The sequence below is a fragment of the Maniola jurtina genome, chromosome 4, assembly GCF_905333055.1.
Source record: "Maniola jurtina chromosome 4, ilManJurt1.1, whole genome shotgun sequence".
NCBI classification, from domain to species: Eukaryota; Metazoa; Arthropoda; class Insecta; order Lepidoptera; family Nymphalidae; genus Maniola; species Maniola jurtina.
This window is the reverse complement of record NC_060032.1, coordinates 935234-952332: the sequence shown is the minus strand read 5'-3', so window position 1 is coordinate 952332 and position 17099 is coordinate 935234. Positions and strand designations below refer to the sequence as shown.

Genomic DNA, 17099 nt, shown 5'->3' with positions numbered 1-17099 from the left:
TTACAATAAAACTTAAAGCTGGCCTTATCTAATTACTATACAAATCATGCCCGCGTGGAATGGTGCCAAGAATACTGGCTGCATTTCCACCCTGGACAGCCAGGCTGATCCGTTACGCAAAAAATGAGCCAGCCCTTCTGTCACCCGATGAGGCTATTAGACGCGGTGAAATGTGTCGTAATTTTTTTTTGTAATTAAACTCCATGGCCTCAGGGTCTCCACGGCAAACGGAACAAAAATGTGACTCTCAATAAGAGAGGCATAGTTGCGCCGCTTGCCGCGATCAGCCATTTCTGTACTTGATTAATTTTGATATTTATGAGGATAACTATGATCGTGTTAACTATAAAAACGAAAAATCGCGCTTTCGCATCAGAATGCAACAATATTTTACTATTTCCATTCTAGCGAAGTCATTACATTGTATCAGAAACCCGCAATGACCTAGATCCATAACTCATGCGATGCAGAAACTAAGTTTGCATTTTCATTTCAATTCTCTTTTTTCTCCTTCTATTTTTAAAATACGCGGAAAGTTTGTTTGTAAAATTTTTAGAGCATTAATAATATCTATGGTTTAGGTATCTCTTTTATGCGTTTTATATGTGAAAATCATAAGTAGTTGTTTCGTTTTATAGTGCACTTTTTAACCCCCGACCCAAAAGGAGGGGTGTTATAAGTTTGACGTGTGTATCTGTGTATCTGTCCGTGGCATCGTAGCTCCTAAACTAATGAACCGATTTTAATTTAGTTTTTTTTTTTGTTTGAAAGGTGGCTTGATCGAGAGTGTTCTTAGCTATAATCCAAAAAAATCGGTTCAGCCGTTTGAAAGTTATCAGCTCTTTTCTAGTTACTGTAACCTTCACTTGTCGGGGGTGTTATAAATTTTTAATTTACATTTGTTTACAAGTTAGATAATGTTATTTTTAATGTAGACTAGCTGACCCGACAGACTTCGTCCTGTCAAAAAGATTTGTAATGTGGCAGTTTTTGTGCCTACGTATTTTAAAAAATTCTCCTGAACAGAACCGTCACCCTGGTGATAGGGCGTTGTGAATAAAAAATAATTAAATAAAACATATAGAAGGATTTAAAAGTAAGTAATCGCTTTATTGTTAATCATGTGAATCATAATTATTATTATTATCATTGTAGTGCTTTGTGGTATACGATGTTTTTTGTTTGATTACCTGGCGCATAGATAAACAAATCTGATGGTTTTCCAACACGGGAACAGGCAACATACAATTGACCATGTGAGAAACATGGGTTTTCTAGATTAATACCACAAACACTTAATGATTGCCCCTGGGACTTGTTTATAGTCATAGCAAAAGCAAGCCGCACTGGAAACTGTAGTCGTTTAAACTCAAATGGCACATCAGTCGGAATCATTGGGATGTGCGGTATGAGAACATCTTCTCCTTTATACTTTCCTTTGAGTATAGTTGCTTCTATCACATTGTTTAGTAATTTTTTTATCGCTAACCGTGTACCGTTGCAAAGACGCGGTTGGTTGATATTTCGCAACATTATAACCACCGATTCAACCTTTAATTGAAGATTGTGAGGTGGCAATCCTGGCAAATCCAGCGAGTTTAAAAATTCCGGTGGATAGTTGACTACATCATCTTGATTAGTAGCCGAATCAACTGATTTATATATCCTCAATTCGCCTGTAATTTGTTCTTGAATTTTGAAATTCAATTCATTTACATCTATGTTTTTTGCAGCCAGTATAGCTCGTTCGCTCAACCAATCATGGTTTCTGTAATTTTGAGAAACATCTGGAAACACCTTCTGAATAAGTTCATCTTTTGATCGAGTTAACTGACAAAAACTTTGAGGAAAGTTAATGCAGCCAGTCAACATGTCTATAGGAAATTTGCCATTACCAATGTCAATGAGTTGTCTAGAGAATATGTTTCCAGATTGGTCATTTTGCAACTCGACACGCATATTCTTGCTTAAATGAAGTACTTTGACATGTTTCCACAAATTGGAGGACTTTAGACATGCATTGAGTTCATCAGCTGGCGTTGATCGTGGAATCACTGGCAATGTTTGACGAAAATCTCCTGCTAATAAAATCATTGCACCACCAAATCGGTTATTATTGCTCCGTAGATCTTTTAAGGTTCTGTCTAAAGCCTCCAAAGATTTTTTATGTGCCATCGTGCATTCATCCCAAACAATCAATTTACATTGCTGCAAAACCTTTGCCATTGCAGAGTTCTTCGAAACGTTGCAGGTTGGAGTTTCATTGCTTTGCATATTTAATGGCAATTTTAGTGCTGAATGGGCTGTTCGACCACCTTCAAGCAAGCGACATTAAACTCCTCCAACTATGTATTCTGTGCTCCAACGCACACACGCACATTGTTTTGATAGATATGATCTTTGACGTTAGGAACACACCTACATTGCTTAGACAACAGTGAGTGCTTGTAATTTAATATGAACTTTATACCATAGCAATAAAGCTCAAATTGACTACGTTTTAGTTAGAAATCATTTGTATGGGAAAAAGAAAAGGGCTATTTTTAGGGTTTTTCCAGCAATAATTCTAATTTTTCTCCCCGTAAAAACCATCCTTGAACTTCAACGAACATTTAAAAAAAAGATTTGGCCAAATTGGTCCAGGCGTTGTTGAGTTATGCGCTTACCAACACATTTTGCGATTCATTTTTATATTATAGATACATTACCTACCTTACACCCCTACTTAATCTATACAGGGTGTTTGGTAATTAGTATATAAAGACGACACGTACCCTACTTTGATGCTACTTTGATTTGATAAATACAATGCTGAAGTATGACAAAATAAAATTATAAAAATTTCCAGACAATTTTTTTTTGACGTGAGTAACGTCTTATAATCGGTACAGCCGGCTGCACGCACGAAAAAACATGACTCATGCGGCGTTCAACGTCGCGATCGGCCTTTGTTGTCACGTTCAACTATCGTCAGTAAACTGACTTTACAGACAACCAATTTTTTATGTCCAAGTTAACGTGCCCTAACGTGCCATAACTCTACACTGAAAATTTTAACTCTCACCTATGAAGGTTCATGAGATACAGCCTGCTGATAGACGGATCAACTTGAAGCAACTATGGAGAGTATTCTTAAAGAGTGAAGGAAAAGAGAGCGCCAGAAATTTATAAATATTTTGTTAATTAATTCGTATAAGAATTTTTTTCCATCCTTTTTGGTTGAAAAAGGAAGAAAAATAAAATTTTACTAAATAAACAAGCTTTCACAAAAAGAATTCCACAAAATACATTATTAAATCAGAAGGACATTGGAACATTATTACGATTTTCCGCCCATGTTACATTAATAATGGATGTAGTCTGACCTTTTCCTGGACGATGAAACTTTCATAGAATTCCAGACTCTGTGTTGAATTGTGTTAAATATTATAAACAGGTGATAGCCTAGTGGGCCATTATTCTGAGGGCCCGAAATTCGATCGCGGATCTCTAATGACGATGTGAAAAATTACATCTATTACTGGCGACCCGCCCGGCTTCGCGCGGGCAGCTTATTACAATTTTCGTAAGGATCTCTAATTTGTTTGAAAATTAAATGTAGCCTGTGCCACTTAGGAATGATGTACCTTATTGATGAAAGAAACCTACCTACCTGATGAAAGAAAACTTATGTTATTATATCTATCATACCGAGTAGCAACGCATTTAATTAAAAAATAATAATATGGTGGCTGTATGGCACCATATTTTACTTTTTAGTTCGTTTTATGGCAGGGAAGTCGTGTTCTTTAGTTAACCCCCGACCCAAAAAGAGAGGTGTTATAAGTTTGACGTGTGTATTTGTGTATCTGTGTGTTTGTGTATCGGTCTGTAGCATCGTAGCTCCTAAACGAATGAACCGATTTTAATTTAGTTTCTTTTTTGTTTGAAAGGTGGCTTGATTGAGAGTGTTCTTGATTATAATCCAAGAAAATCGGTTCAGCCGTTTGAAAGTTATCAGCTCTTTTCTAGCTACTGTATGTAACCTTCACTTGTCGGTGGTGTTGTAAATTTTTAATTTACACTTGTTTTTAGTTCGTTTTATGACAGGGCAGTAGTGTTCTTTAATTACTTTTTTGACATTTTATCAAAAAAATCGCCTCTGCTTCTACTTAGTCTGTATGCGTTGGCCCTTAGAAATAATCAGAATTTAATTTTAACGTTTGGGCGAATCATATTAAGCCGTGTTTAAATAAAACACGAAATATATGAAGCCCGATTCCTGATCCCGGATATATGAAAATTTTATAACGTGAATATAATATTTAATATCGCGGGACATGAAATTCTTGAGAGCTCATATTATGCGCGCACCTATTTCAAATTCCACCGCGGGTTTTTTAATTTAATCCTTGCCTACCGTTTATCCACGGTTCTACTTTTCATCTGCGGTGAAACTCAAATGAAATATGAAATTCAGCTACAATTTAACTAAAATACACCCAAAAACTTAATTTATTTCTTGTTAAATGAATAGAATACTTATAAAGGTTCTTTATTCAAATAAAATTTTGCTTTTTAATCCTCAAAAGAATTTTAGTGTCATGGCAACCCCCAGAAAGACTCCCTTAAAGTTAAAAAGTTTAAGGGTGTCTGGCAGGGGGTTGCTACCATATTAAGTGTCTGGCAATTCGTGACGTGATTTTTAAAACTATTCCGAAGAAAATATAATAAAATTAGACTTTATATTTTGACGTAAGTTTTTTACACCTTTATTATCTACTAGAGGATGCCCGCGACTTCGCCCGCGTAGATTTAGGTTTTTAAAGATCCCGTGGGAAGTGGGCCGTGAAAAGGTAGCAGACAGACAGACAGATAGATAGATAGACGGACACACTTTCGCATTTATAATATTCGTATGGATTATCTACCAAAGCCCTATGATCCAAACTTCATAACTGATCGTTCCTCCCTGTGTTGCGCACAATACGCACAGAAAATCATCCTCGCAATAGTTATCAGTGGGCTTTTGCACACGATTTGATCCCGACTCCATTACTCAGTATTTATTACCATAATATCCTCGATTAACAAATACTACGTTAATCAACAAGTATTCGATTCAGAATCGATTCCCTCATTACTAAGCGAATGTATTATAATATCATTGCAATTCGATTAGTTCGATCTGTCCCCTCGTCGCGTGAAGGGGGACAGATCGAACTTTTTATTCCTATCTGTCCCCTTGATTTGTCCCCTCAGGGGAAGAATTCGTTTTCTAGATTAGATATTTGTTTTTTTTTTCGCTATACAAAAGCTGACTGACAGATGGACTTAAAAAAATAATCCACGCTGATGAAGTCGCAGAAAGAAGCAGGTTAAAAAACATAGAAAAAAACTGACTGACACCAGAATCCATGCAAAGTCAGAGCAGATCAGTTAGTTTAGCAACTAAAATAAGAGATTACCTACATTCCTTTACATTCCTTTCAGAATCATTTCCGCAATGGTTATCAGCGGGCATTTGCACGCGATTTGACCCCGACTCCATTACTCAGTATCGAGTCATTACCGGAGCGTCGATTAACGAATATATCGTTAATCAACCCGTATTCGATTCAGAATCGATGCCGTCGTTACTAAGCGAATACGGGTAAATGGATATTGGTTTACGTTTGGTAGAGTATAAAATTTTTTATACAACGTAATTGACTATAGAGAGAAAAGAATATTTTAATCTAACATGACACTACAAAAACTAAAAAAAGGGGTGTTATAAGTTTGACGTGTGTATCTGTTATCTGTGTATCTGTCCGTGGCATCGTAGCGCCTAAACGAATGAACCGATTTTAATTTAGTTTTTTTTGTTTGGAAGGTGGCTTGGTCGTGTGTTCTTAGCTATAATCCAAGAAAATTGGTTCAGCCGTTTGAAAGTTATCAGCACTTTTCTAGATACTGTATGTAACCATCACTTGTCGGGGGTGTTATAATTGCCACTTCAGCTTTGCAATTATGACTGAAAAAAGATAATTATATTATAATCATAAAATATAATAGAATAATAAAAAAAAAAACCCCAATTTACCCAGATAAAGCAGTTTGCTTACAAAGAAAATAATTAATAAAGCTATTTAATTATTCTTTCTCCCGGAGTTTTCTCGAGACAGTAGAGTTAGGCAAGTTAATTAAGATTAATATTTAGGCTTTGGCTTCTTTGGCAAGTTCAAAGGAAGGCTCTTGAGGCTCTACCGTGATAAGTGATTAGCAAAATGTAACAACAACGGGTACGTATAGTAATTTAGCACTTGATATTATTATAATTAAGTACTTATTACAGTAAACTCTTTTATAACATGACTAGCTGATGCCCGCGACTTCGTCTCCGGGAAATTCAATGGGAACTCTTAGACTTTCCAGGACAAAAATGTAGCTTACGTTCCTTTCCAGGTCTTTAAAGCTATACCTTCAGTGCAAATTAAACACGCGGATCCGTTGCTCCGTAGCTGCGTTACTGAAGGTCAAAACAACGAACCAACAAACCAACTAACACACACTTTCACATTTATCTATAATATGGGTAGTGATTCCGAAAGACGTCTGATTTGCTATCACACTAATATTATAAAGGAGAAAGTTTGTATGTGTGTGTGTGTGTGTGTATGTTTGTTACTCCTTCACGCAAAAACTACTTGACGGATTGGGCTGAAATTTTGAATAGAAATAGATTATACCCTAGATTAGCACATAGGCTACTTTTTATACCGGAAAATCAAAGAGTTCCCACGGGAATTTTAAAAAACCCACATCCACGCGAACGAAGTCGCGGGCATCAGCTAGTTGCATATAAAACATACGGAGCCCTCGGTGCGCGAGTCTGATTCGCACTTGGCCGGTTTTTTTGTTATACTACGCAACCCTGCATAGTCAGTCACGTAATTTTGTTTGTTATAGTTATAGTGTTTACGTATAATAAATAGCAGAGTTCATTTCCAATTTCCTCCAAAAAAGCCTTAATATCGCATCCGCAAAAACGGATTCCGCAAAATTTATTATTAAACCCGGGGGCCGATGCCGAAACGTTTTTACGATTTCTGTTCGTATAGCCCATTAATAATGTATGTATATCTGTCCTACCCCTGGACGATGAAAATTTAATGGGCTTTCGGGATGGATTTGAAATTAATAACGTGATATTAATATCGGAAACGTGGCGTTTTCCCCGTTTTAATGACGTTTTCTTATAATGATATACGATAATGAAGTCCGATTATACAACAGCGTAACTAAAGGCTGTTTTACACTGGCTCTGTCTAAGTTTTGTTTATTGTTTTGAGATAAAGTAGGTAGGTAGGTAGGTATGGAGAGAGCTATGCTTGGAGTTTCTCTACGTGATCAAATCTATACTAATATTATAAAGAGGAAACCTTTGTATTTTTGTATGTTTGTATTGAATAGGCTCAAAAACTACTGGACCGATTTCAAAATTTCTTTTACCATTACTTAGAGGGATTCTTCCGAATCCGTATAGGCTATATTTTATCCCGGAAAATAGAAACAATAAATGTCCACCCGTGCGAAGCCGGGGCGGGTCGCTAGTCAGAAATAAGGAGACTCAAACTAGCGGAACTAGAGTAATTGACGTAGCTCGACGGGTTGCAATACTGAAGTGGCAATGGTCAGGGCACATAGTTCAAAATTCAGCCAAGTGCGAGTCAGACTCGCGCACTGAGGGTTCCGGACTCGGGTATTTTCCAATATTTTGCACGATAAAAATAAGTAAAAATCTGTTTTCGAATGTACAGGTAAAGCCCTTTCGTATGAAACCCCACTTGGTATAGTTATCTTACTTTGAAAATTGAAACACATTTTAATTTTTTTTGATGATGTAACCACAAATTCTCGGTTTTCGGATGTATTCCTGTACTTGTGCTATTAATACCTACCTACCTGCCAAACATGATTCTAGGTCAAAGTTCACCTATAGGTTTTCTTGACAGACAGACAGACAACAAAGTGATCCTATAAGGGTTCCATTTTTCCTTTTGAGGTACCGAACCCTAAAAACCGATAGACATGGGAGTCCCAAGGAATAGCAAACTCGCACTGGAGGTACGGTACACAAGTACAGCGTTGAAAGATCTTCGCTAGTCACATAACTCAGATCAACAAGTCACAAAAAGCCGATGGATTCAGGTGGCGCAGAAGAACATGGCGTGCGAAAGCCCACTATGAGACCTATGTCCAGCCGTGGACGACGTTGTTGATGATGATGATGATGAATGATGTTGAATCAACTCCCATCGGCGGTGTTCTCAATAGATTACAACATGGGGTTATTCAAGGGGCGGACCAACAAATTCCCGAAAGAACGGCAATGCATCGGCGGTACCTTTGGTGCTGCAAGTTTTCATGGGCGGTAATCACTTAACACGAAGTGACTCGCCTGCTCGTTTTCTCGCTATTTTTAACCGACTTCAAAAAAGGAGGAGGTTCTCAATTCGTCGGAATCTTTTTTTTTTTAAATGTATGTTCACCGGTTACTCAAAGACCCCTGGACCGATTTGGAATTTTGTTTTTGTTTGAAAGGGTATACTGTGCAGGTGGTGCCATATAAATTTGGTGAAGATCTGATGAATATTTTCGGAGATGGAGAACAGAACTCCTCAATGGATAAGAGCAAATTGCTCGCGATCAGTGTAATAGCATAGTAAACAGTAGGGTTTTAACTGGGCATAGCATATTATAGTACAGTGGGGCCACTAAAAATTGTGAAATAAAAATAATTCAAAAAATAAAACCGACTTCAAAAACCACAAGCACTAAAAAGTAATAAATAATTTTTGTTTAGTTACACGTGTAATGTACCTAGGTATGAAGTCGGTCGAGCTTCACATTTGGATTTCTAATTTTGTTTTATTATGCTCGCTCGACATCATACCTAGGTACATTACATTCATGTGTAACTAAACAAAAATTATTTATTACTTTTTAGTGCTTGTGGTTTTTGAAGTCGGTTTTATTTTTCTTTTGAAATTTTTTTATTTATATAAAAAAAATGGTTCAGGTACGGTTTTTGTGAATCGAATCTAAAACCTCTTTAGCAAAGCAAATAATCGTATTTCAGCACTAAATAGGTCGTCAAAATTCCATTCAGCTTGGCAACGTTAATTGAAAATATTTCAAATGCAATCCTGCAATGAACGAGGTCAATAGGTACGCATTATTGCAAGCCATCGCTATCATATGAGAGCATGCGGATGTTTTAACTCTACGGATTTCTAACATAACCTAGTTCTTGCATAGTTCATAAGGATTACCCTCGATTATGTATATAAATGTAGCTTGAAAGAGTACTTTTTAACCCCCGACCCAAAAAGAGGAGTGTTATAAGTTTCACGTGTGTATCTGTATATCTGCGTATCTGTCTGTGGCGTCGTAGCTCCTAAACGAATGAACCGATTTTAATTGAATCGAGAGTGTTCTTAGCTATAATCTAAGAAAATCGGTTCAGCAGTGTAAAAGTTATCAGCTCTTTTCTAGTTTTCTTATAGAGGTTTTTGTGTCGGGGGTTTTTTTAAATTTTGAGTTATGATTGTATAAAAGCAGAAGTCCATGATATACAAAGAACCAATAGCTTGATTTGCTATAATCCGCTAACAAATCTGTATGGTGCAACCATGGTGCAACATGCAGCATGCGATGAACGTGCGTCGAGTGGTTTTGGGATTTGTGTGGTGCTGCGTCCTGCATGTTGCATCATACAAATGTATCTGTTTAGCGGATTATAGCGAATTAAGCTTTTGGTTCCTTGTAGAGCACTCTATGTTAATAGTCATCATTGTCATCATGATCAACCCATCGCCAGCCCACTTTAGAGCACAGGTTATAAAACGCTACGCTGGTAAAGTGCGGATTAAAATACTTTACTCACCTTTGAGAACATTTTGTAGAACTCTCAGGCATGCATGTTTTCTTACGATGTTTTCCTTCACTGCTAAGTCCAGTGATGTTTAATTGCTTCAGAAAGGTTAGAACTTCGTGCGCAGCAGGATCGAACACTTGACTTACCGAATAGACGTCTTAATCTCTAGGCTATCTTTGCTAAGAAAGAAACAATTCCTCATTATATTCCGTGATATCCTAACAAAGATACTAAGCAAGAATACTGGCTCATCCCCGTCTCGTGTTATTGGCGCAATAAATTTAGCTGAGATAAACATACACAGTCGTAAAACATCGTGACAAAGGACTTTTGTATCCGAATGTGGGGCATAAAGTCGGAGATAGCATATGATCGGGGTCTCTCATTGGGAGAAACGAAAGCGATAGTATATTATACTTACTCTATTTACTTAAACCCTAGCTGGATTGCCAACTTCTAAACATAATATTATGATGAAATCAACTAAAGAAAAAAACTTACCTTTAAAATGTCACACAATCCCCACTATATTCAGTGATATCTAACAAATATTCTAAGCAAGAAAATTAATAATAATAAAGAAAGAAATAATACGCTTGAAAAGTTCATCCGTCTCACGATTCCCTATTATATTCCGTGTTATCTCAAAGATACTAAGCAAAAATACTGCCCCATACCGTCTCGGGTTATTGGCGCAATAAATTTAGCTGAGATAAACATACACAGTCGTAAAACGTCGTGACAAAGGACTCTTGTATCCGAATGTGGGGCATAAAGTGGGAGATAGCATATTGATCGGGGTCTCTCATTGGGAGAAACAAATAAGATGGTACATTACACAATTCGTAATGTTATAATTCCCCGACTACGCGATAGGAAAGATATGTTTATGTTTTCACGCCTGTCTGGGTACTTATTGATTGCCTCCTCATTTCTAATTATTCGAAATAGGATATGTAATGCCCTTCCAGCATCAGATTTTCCCTCGAATTTTAATATCATCATGATCAACCCTTTACCGGCCCACTATTGAGCACGAGTGTCCTCTCAGAGTAAAAAGGGTGTAAGCCATAGTCTGCCACGCTAGCTATAATGCGGATTGGTAAACTTCACACACCTTCGAGAACATGAAGAACTCTCAGGCATGCAGGTTTCCTCATGATGTTTTTCTTCACCAAACGCAAACAAATAACTCCGAGGTGTGTGTCCGGGATCGAACCCCCGACCTCCAGAAAAGAAGCGGATGTCTTAACCACTAACCTACCTAAGCTAAGCTGGTGAAAGAAATTTCAAAATCGGTTCGGTAGTACCAGAGATTACTTCCTACAAAAAACTTACAAACTATACTTAGCTGTTTTTTTAAAAGAATATTAGCCATGCTAATCATGACTATAATGATGATGATGATACATGATAATACTCCCCTTGCCCCTCCAATAGTGGAACGGGGGGGGGAGGGCCGTATGGTCCAAATATAATATTGCCGTTCATAATATTAGTAAAGATAAAATTTATAGCCACGTAGGTATCAGATGTATGTACTAGAAGTATGACGTCATACTCGTAACTCTAGTATGACGTGGACGGTATACTGCCCGATAGCCGCCGTGACGTCAGAGCTGACCGACTTTGCTGAATTCGATTAAATGCCCGCTTTAAATAACTTACTGCATCAGGAACGACGAGTTATATGCCGTAATAGTATTTAGCATATTGGGACAATCTAGACTACTTAGGTTTAATTCCCAGTAGGTAGATATGGGTTTTTTAACCCCCGACCCAAAAAGAGGGGTGTTATAATGTGTATCTGTCTGTGGCATCGTAGCTCCTAAACTAATAAACCGATTTTAATTTATTTATTTTTTTGTTTGGAAGGTGGCTTGATCGAGAGTGTTCTTAGCTATAATCCAAGAAAATCGGTTCAGCCGTTTGAAAGTTATCAGCTCTTTTCTAGTTACTGTAACCTTCACTTGTCGGGGGTGTTATAAATTTTTAATTTACACTTGTTAATGTTATTTCAACTCTCCTACCAATTTTATGAAAGGTAATCTCCCAAAAATCACGGGCTTTGGAAATTCCTTTGAAAGACAAGCCAAACACCGGATATGCTTTTAAAATTCACCGCTCGAAATATGCAGCCAAAAATGCTTAGCCATCTTTCTTGGTATTAGGTTACCGATGATAAACAGTGCATGTATTTACCATAACAGGAGACAAGCGCAACCGAGTGTGAATAATACATGGCCCGGTGTGACCTGGATCATGCATAATCTCCTTCGCTGCAAAATTGTTTGAGCTTTCGAACTTACATTTTACCTCTAAAGTAAAATCCTGCTAAAAATATACACGGGGTTATCTTTGATATTCCTGTACCAGTATCTCAACCTTAAAGTATACATTTGACACATCATACAAGCGAACTGATTTAATTGGCTATTTCTACTATTACTACTACTAGTACACCGGTCTGTCCGCACACGATTCGTGTATGTGTGGTATATGGGCTGGTGTAACCTGGATCATGCATAATCTCCTTCGCTGCGAATTGTTTGAGATTTCGAACTTACATATTAGGTCTCATAAAAAATCCTGCAAAGAATTATTATTACTAAAAATTTACTTTATTTTAGCAATTTAAACAAAAAGCTCCTAAAAGGTTGCAGTCAAAAACGTTTTTGGTTTACGATTCAAAGTTCAGACAGCGGCATTAGGTTAAATAAAACATCCTCAAACATCAAACAAACATGCCTGAACCGTTCACATTACCCGCCGCGATCTCCTCTTGACAGTTTTATGTAATTTCAAATTCCACGTTTACATTTCGGGGTCGTAACCCGGCAACAAACCTACATACATCGGTTTAAGAGCTGGTGGCAATTACATTATACCAGACGTTACATATCATCACTAGGCCATAGACCTACTAGACCCACTAGACCATATATGGCTATACCCGTATTAATTCAAATGTGTGTTTGTTTGTTGGTTTGTTCTTTTATCGGTCGCAACGGGGCAACAGATCGACATGATTTTTTGCATAGATATAGTTAAAGACCTGGAACATAGCCGCCCGCACCGTTCGCTTGCATTTAAGTTTTTGTAAATCACGTGGGGACTCTATGATTTTTTGGGATGAAGAATAAAATTAATTTATGTCCATCTTCAGAGATGGACATAACTTTCGAACTCGAAAGTGTGTTTGTTAGTTTATTGGTTTAAGTATCCTTTAATCACGCTGCAACAGAGCAATGAAACGACTTAAATTTTTGCATAAATACAGTTAAGGACCTGGAGAGTGACATAATCGCCCGCACGATTAGCTTGCATTTAAGTTTTTGCAAATCCCGTGGGAATTTTATGATTTTTCGGGATGAAAAGTAGTATGTGTCCATCTTAGGGATACAAGCTGAATCTTCAGGATCTCGATATAAAATTTCGCCACAATCGGATAAATGAATGAACAGCTAGTAGTAGTAGAGATACACACTTTTGTATGATTTATATTAGTATGGAAACATAGAAATAGTATATTCCAAGACTAAATGACCCGCCCCAGCATTTCTCGGGTGAAATTTTAGTGAATCCTTTCTAAAGAGGATTTTCTTTGTAAAGAATACCTACTAAAACTCTCCTCTGAATACTTTCTACCAGCTCTATGACTAACATACATGTGAACGGGTTTCCAAAGCATTTTGTCATGAAAATGGGTCAAAACGTAACGGTTGAAACGTTTTAGAAATGCAAAAGAGATGAATACATAATCTGAAGCCAAAGTATTTTAATACCTTTTTTGGGGGGTAACCTTACTATTTTCGTGCAACGGTTTTAGGTCAGACTATGAAAAGTTGTAGATTTTAAGCTTAAAATTTCGTGGTTTAAATACCTAATTACACTTTTAGCTTCCTATGCATTTAGCTATTTTAAAACCTAAATGAAGATTATCTATAAAGATCTAGGATTTACAATTTTTTCGTTGAAAAATATTTTGGGACATTTAATTTATAGACACGCCTAACGCTGTTTTTCCAATGATCTAAGATAATAATTATTCAGTATTTAATACTTGTGACTTCATTTGCGTTCAAAATCCTGTGGAAACGTTTATTTTCCGAGATAAAAATTAGATTACATAAGTATGTCCTTTCCTGTGATACGAGTTATTCTCTAGGTCCAAGAAATTTAATTAAAATTGGTTAAATAGATGGTGCGTGATAAGACGCGTGTGTGTGTGTGATAGATAGACAGACACGCTCGCATTCATAATAATATTACTTAGGCATGAATATAGATTTCGAGATTATAACTCAGAACTCAAAAACAAGACTTAAATAACAACATACGATGAATTTTAAACGCAGTTTGTCACAAAAGTGGGTCAAACACGATAGCTGAAATGTCGCGCAAAATGTTAAAAGATGAAACATTTTTATCGTATGTAACTAAAACATTTTCAAACTACAAGTATTTTGTATATAAAACTTTTACATAAAAAATGTTGGTTTTTATTTTATTTTTTGCTTACATTTATTATTGTCATTATGATCTACTAACAATTTTTATCACAAGCTATTACAATTGTAATGCGACTCAGGCGTCGAACGTTTTTTTTTTGTTATAATAAAATAGAGACCAAACGACCAGGTGGGTCACCTGATGTTAAGTGATTACTGCCGTCCTGAACATTTGCCAGAGGTACCGCCCAATGCGTTGCCGGGCTACAGGAATTTGTTGGTCCGCTCCTTGAATAACCCCTCGTTGTAATCTAGTGGGAACACCGCCAATGGGAGTTGATTCCTCAGTTCCACATTGATACTTGCCAGAAACCTTAACTCAAGGGCCAACAACAATTGTACATTTAAACTCCTGACATGATATCCAACGATACTAAGATTACAATTTTGTTACAGATAACCCGGTAAATGGTCCGCCGAAGACTTTCCACAAAACAAAATGGTGGACTTATAGCATCGAGTATACTCCGTACCACATACCTCCTCAAACGCGGGCGCCGGAAGCGGAAAAATGTTAATACTGATCATCCTCCACTTCATAACGCTTCCCGCACTCACCTCCCGAATCGTAAGAGGAGAAAACACAATGGAAGACAAAAATGTACCTTTAATAAGCTCAAGAGTAGTTAGGACTAAATACGGTGATATAAGAGGTTTTATAGTGACGCCAGAATCAAGATTTCTGGAACCGGTGGAAGTCTTCCGTGGGATCCCCTACGCGTCACCCCCTATGGGCTCATTAAGGTTCATGCCCCCAGTGTCTGGGGCGCAATGGTCAGGGGTCAAAATAGCTGAGGAATTCAGCCCAGTTTGCCCGCAAGTTTTGCCCGACATAAGGAATGAGACGGCAGTTTTGAAACGGATCTCGAAGGGGAGGTTGGAGTATTTGAAAAGGATATTGCCTTTTCTGACGAATCAGTCGGAGGATTGCCTGTATTTGAACATCTACGCGCCCGCTCAAGGTAACTAATACTTCATAGTTTTATTTAGATTTATGGTAAGGTGTCTTGGCATAATATGAAATCACCACAAATTAATATAATAAACTAATATTAATATAAAAAAATTAAAAGGATAAACGGAACCCTCATAGGATCACTTTGTTGTCTGTCTATATGTCTGTCTATCTGTTCGTCTGTCATGTCTGTCAAGAGGTACTTATCGTTGACCTAGAATCATAAAATTTGCCAGGCAGGTAGGTCTTATAGCACAAGTAGGTACAAAGGATAAATCGGAAAACCGTGAATTTGTGTTTACATAACAAATTCTAAAACAAATTTTAACTTACCTTTTAAGTTACCTTTCTGAACAATAGTTTTTGATTTATCGTGCAAAATGTCGGAAAAGTACGCGAGTACGGAACCCTCGGTGCATGAGTCTGACTCGCACTTGGTCGGTTTTTTACATTTATAAGAAGATTTAGAAAGAAGCAAATAGGCGTAAACCGTGTGAAGCCGGACTAAACACCGGTAAAACCCCGTTGCCTTTGGAAAAAGATTATCTTTTGAGCCGGATTTCACGGAATTCGAACTTCAATCACGATAACGAATATCAAAGGCACATGCACATCGAACTCTACTAACAGTTCTTGTTATCGAACCGTGGTTTAGCAATCATACAGTTAGGAAAGGACCACGCATTAAGGTAGATTTATCTGGCTGACATGTCGTGTCGTGACGTATCAGACAGAATGAAATCGTTTTTATATATTTACTAGCCGATGCCCGCGACTTCGCCCGCGTGAATTTAGGTTTTTGAAATCCCGTGAGAACTCTTTGATTTTCCAGGATAAAAAGTAGCCTATGCGCTAATCCAGGATATTATCTATCTCCATTCTGAATTTCAGCCAAATCCGTTCAGTGGTTTTTGCGTGAAGGAGTAACAAACATACACACACACACACACACACACATACAAACTTTCGCCTTTATAATATTAGTGTGATTTATAGTAACGTTCATACTAGTAGTGAGCGATGTGTTCTGATGGCATCTGTTTTGCATCAGAAGCGATCCCGGTTTTCATCAGAGCGATGGGGTTGGGGACGAGGTGAGGAAACAGCACGACATAAGACCAATGTGCAAGCGCTAGTGCAGTGTTATGACGGGGTCAGAGTTGTTTGTTTGGCTGTATTGATCCAAAATACAGTTAGAAAGCGTTAGAGCACGACATATAAATGTGAAAACTAGCCCTCATGTCACAATGCGACATGTGTCACCATGACAGATAAATATAAATCCACCTTTACTGACCAATAAAACAGGTAATAATGTCTGCAAAATTAGATTACAAACTAACTTTGACTATCCAGGGACTTTACATTTTTCCTCCACTTTGAAGCAAACCCGTGCTTGCGCAAAGATAATAATTACTAAGCAAGGTATTTTCTGAACTGTATGGTTCGTAAACCATGGTTTCAGCAGTCATAAGGTAACAAAGAGGACCAAAAAATTTCGCTTAGCTCTCCACGTCGATATTACGAAATGCCACGAAAAAGGTTTTTTGCATTTTGCCCGGTTTTTGTTGGCTTTTGTTACAGCGTGTTACGATGCATGTTTTGCTGTTTATTTTGGGATTGGTGCAAGAAATAGATCAATGGCGGAAAGTATAAAATAAAGTACAAAATAAATATTGATCTTATCAAAATTGATTTTTTTATTCCTTTATAAGCCCTTGACTGCGATCTT

The 17099-nt window shown here is 37.3% G+C and overlaps 1 protein-coding gene across 2 annotated transcripts in view; it reads left to right on the top strand.

Moving 5' to 3' along the window:
* Positions 1–17099, top strand: part of LOC123864505 (neuroligin-4, Y-linked) — a 125205-nt gene that overhangs the window by 46431 nt on the left and 61675 nt on the right. For both annotated transcript variants that reach the window (XM_045904989.1, XM_045904988.1), the window contains exon 2: positions 14809–15374. In XM_045904989.1, the coding sequence (XP_045760945.1) occupies positions 14924–15374 (451 nt within the window). In that variant the 5' untranslated portion in view covers positions 14809–14923. The remainder of the gene's footprint in view (positions 1–14808; positions 15375–17099) is intronic.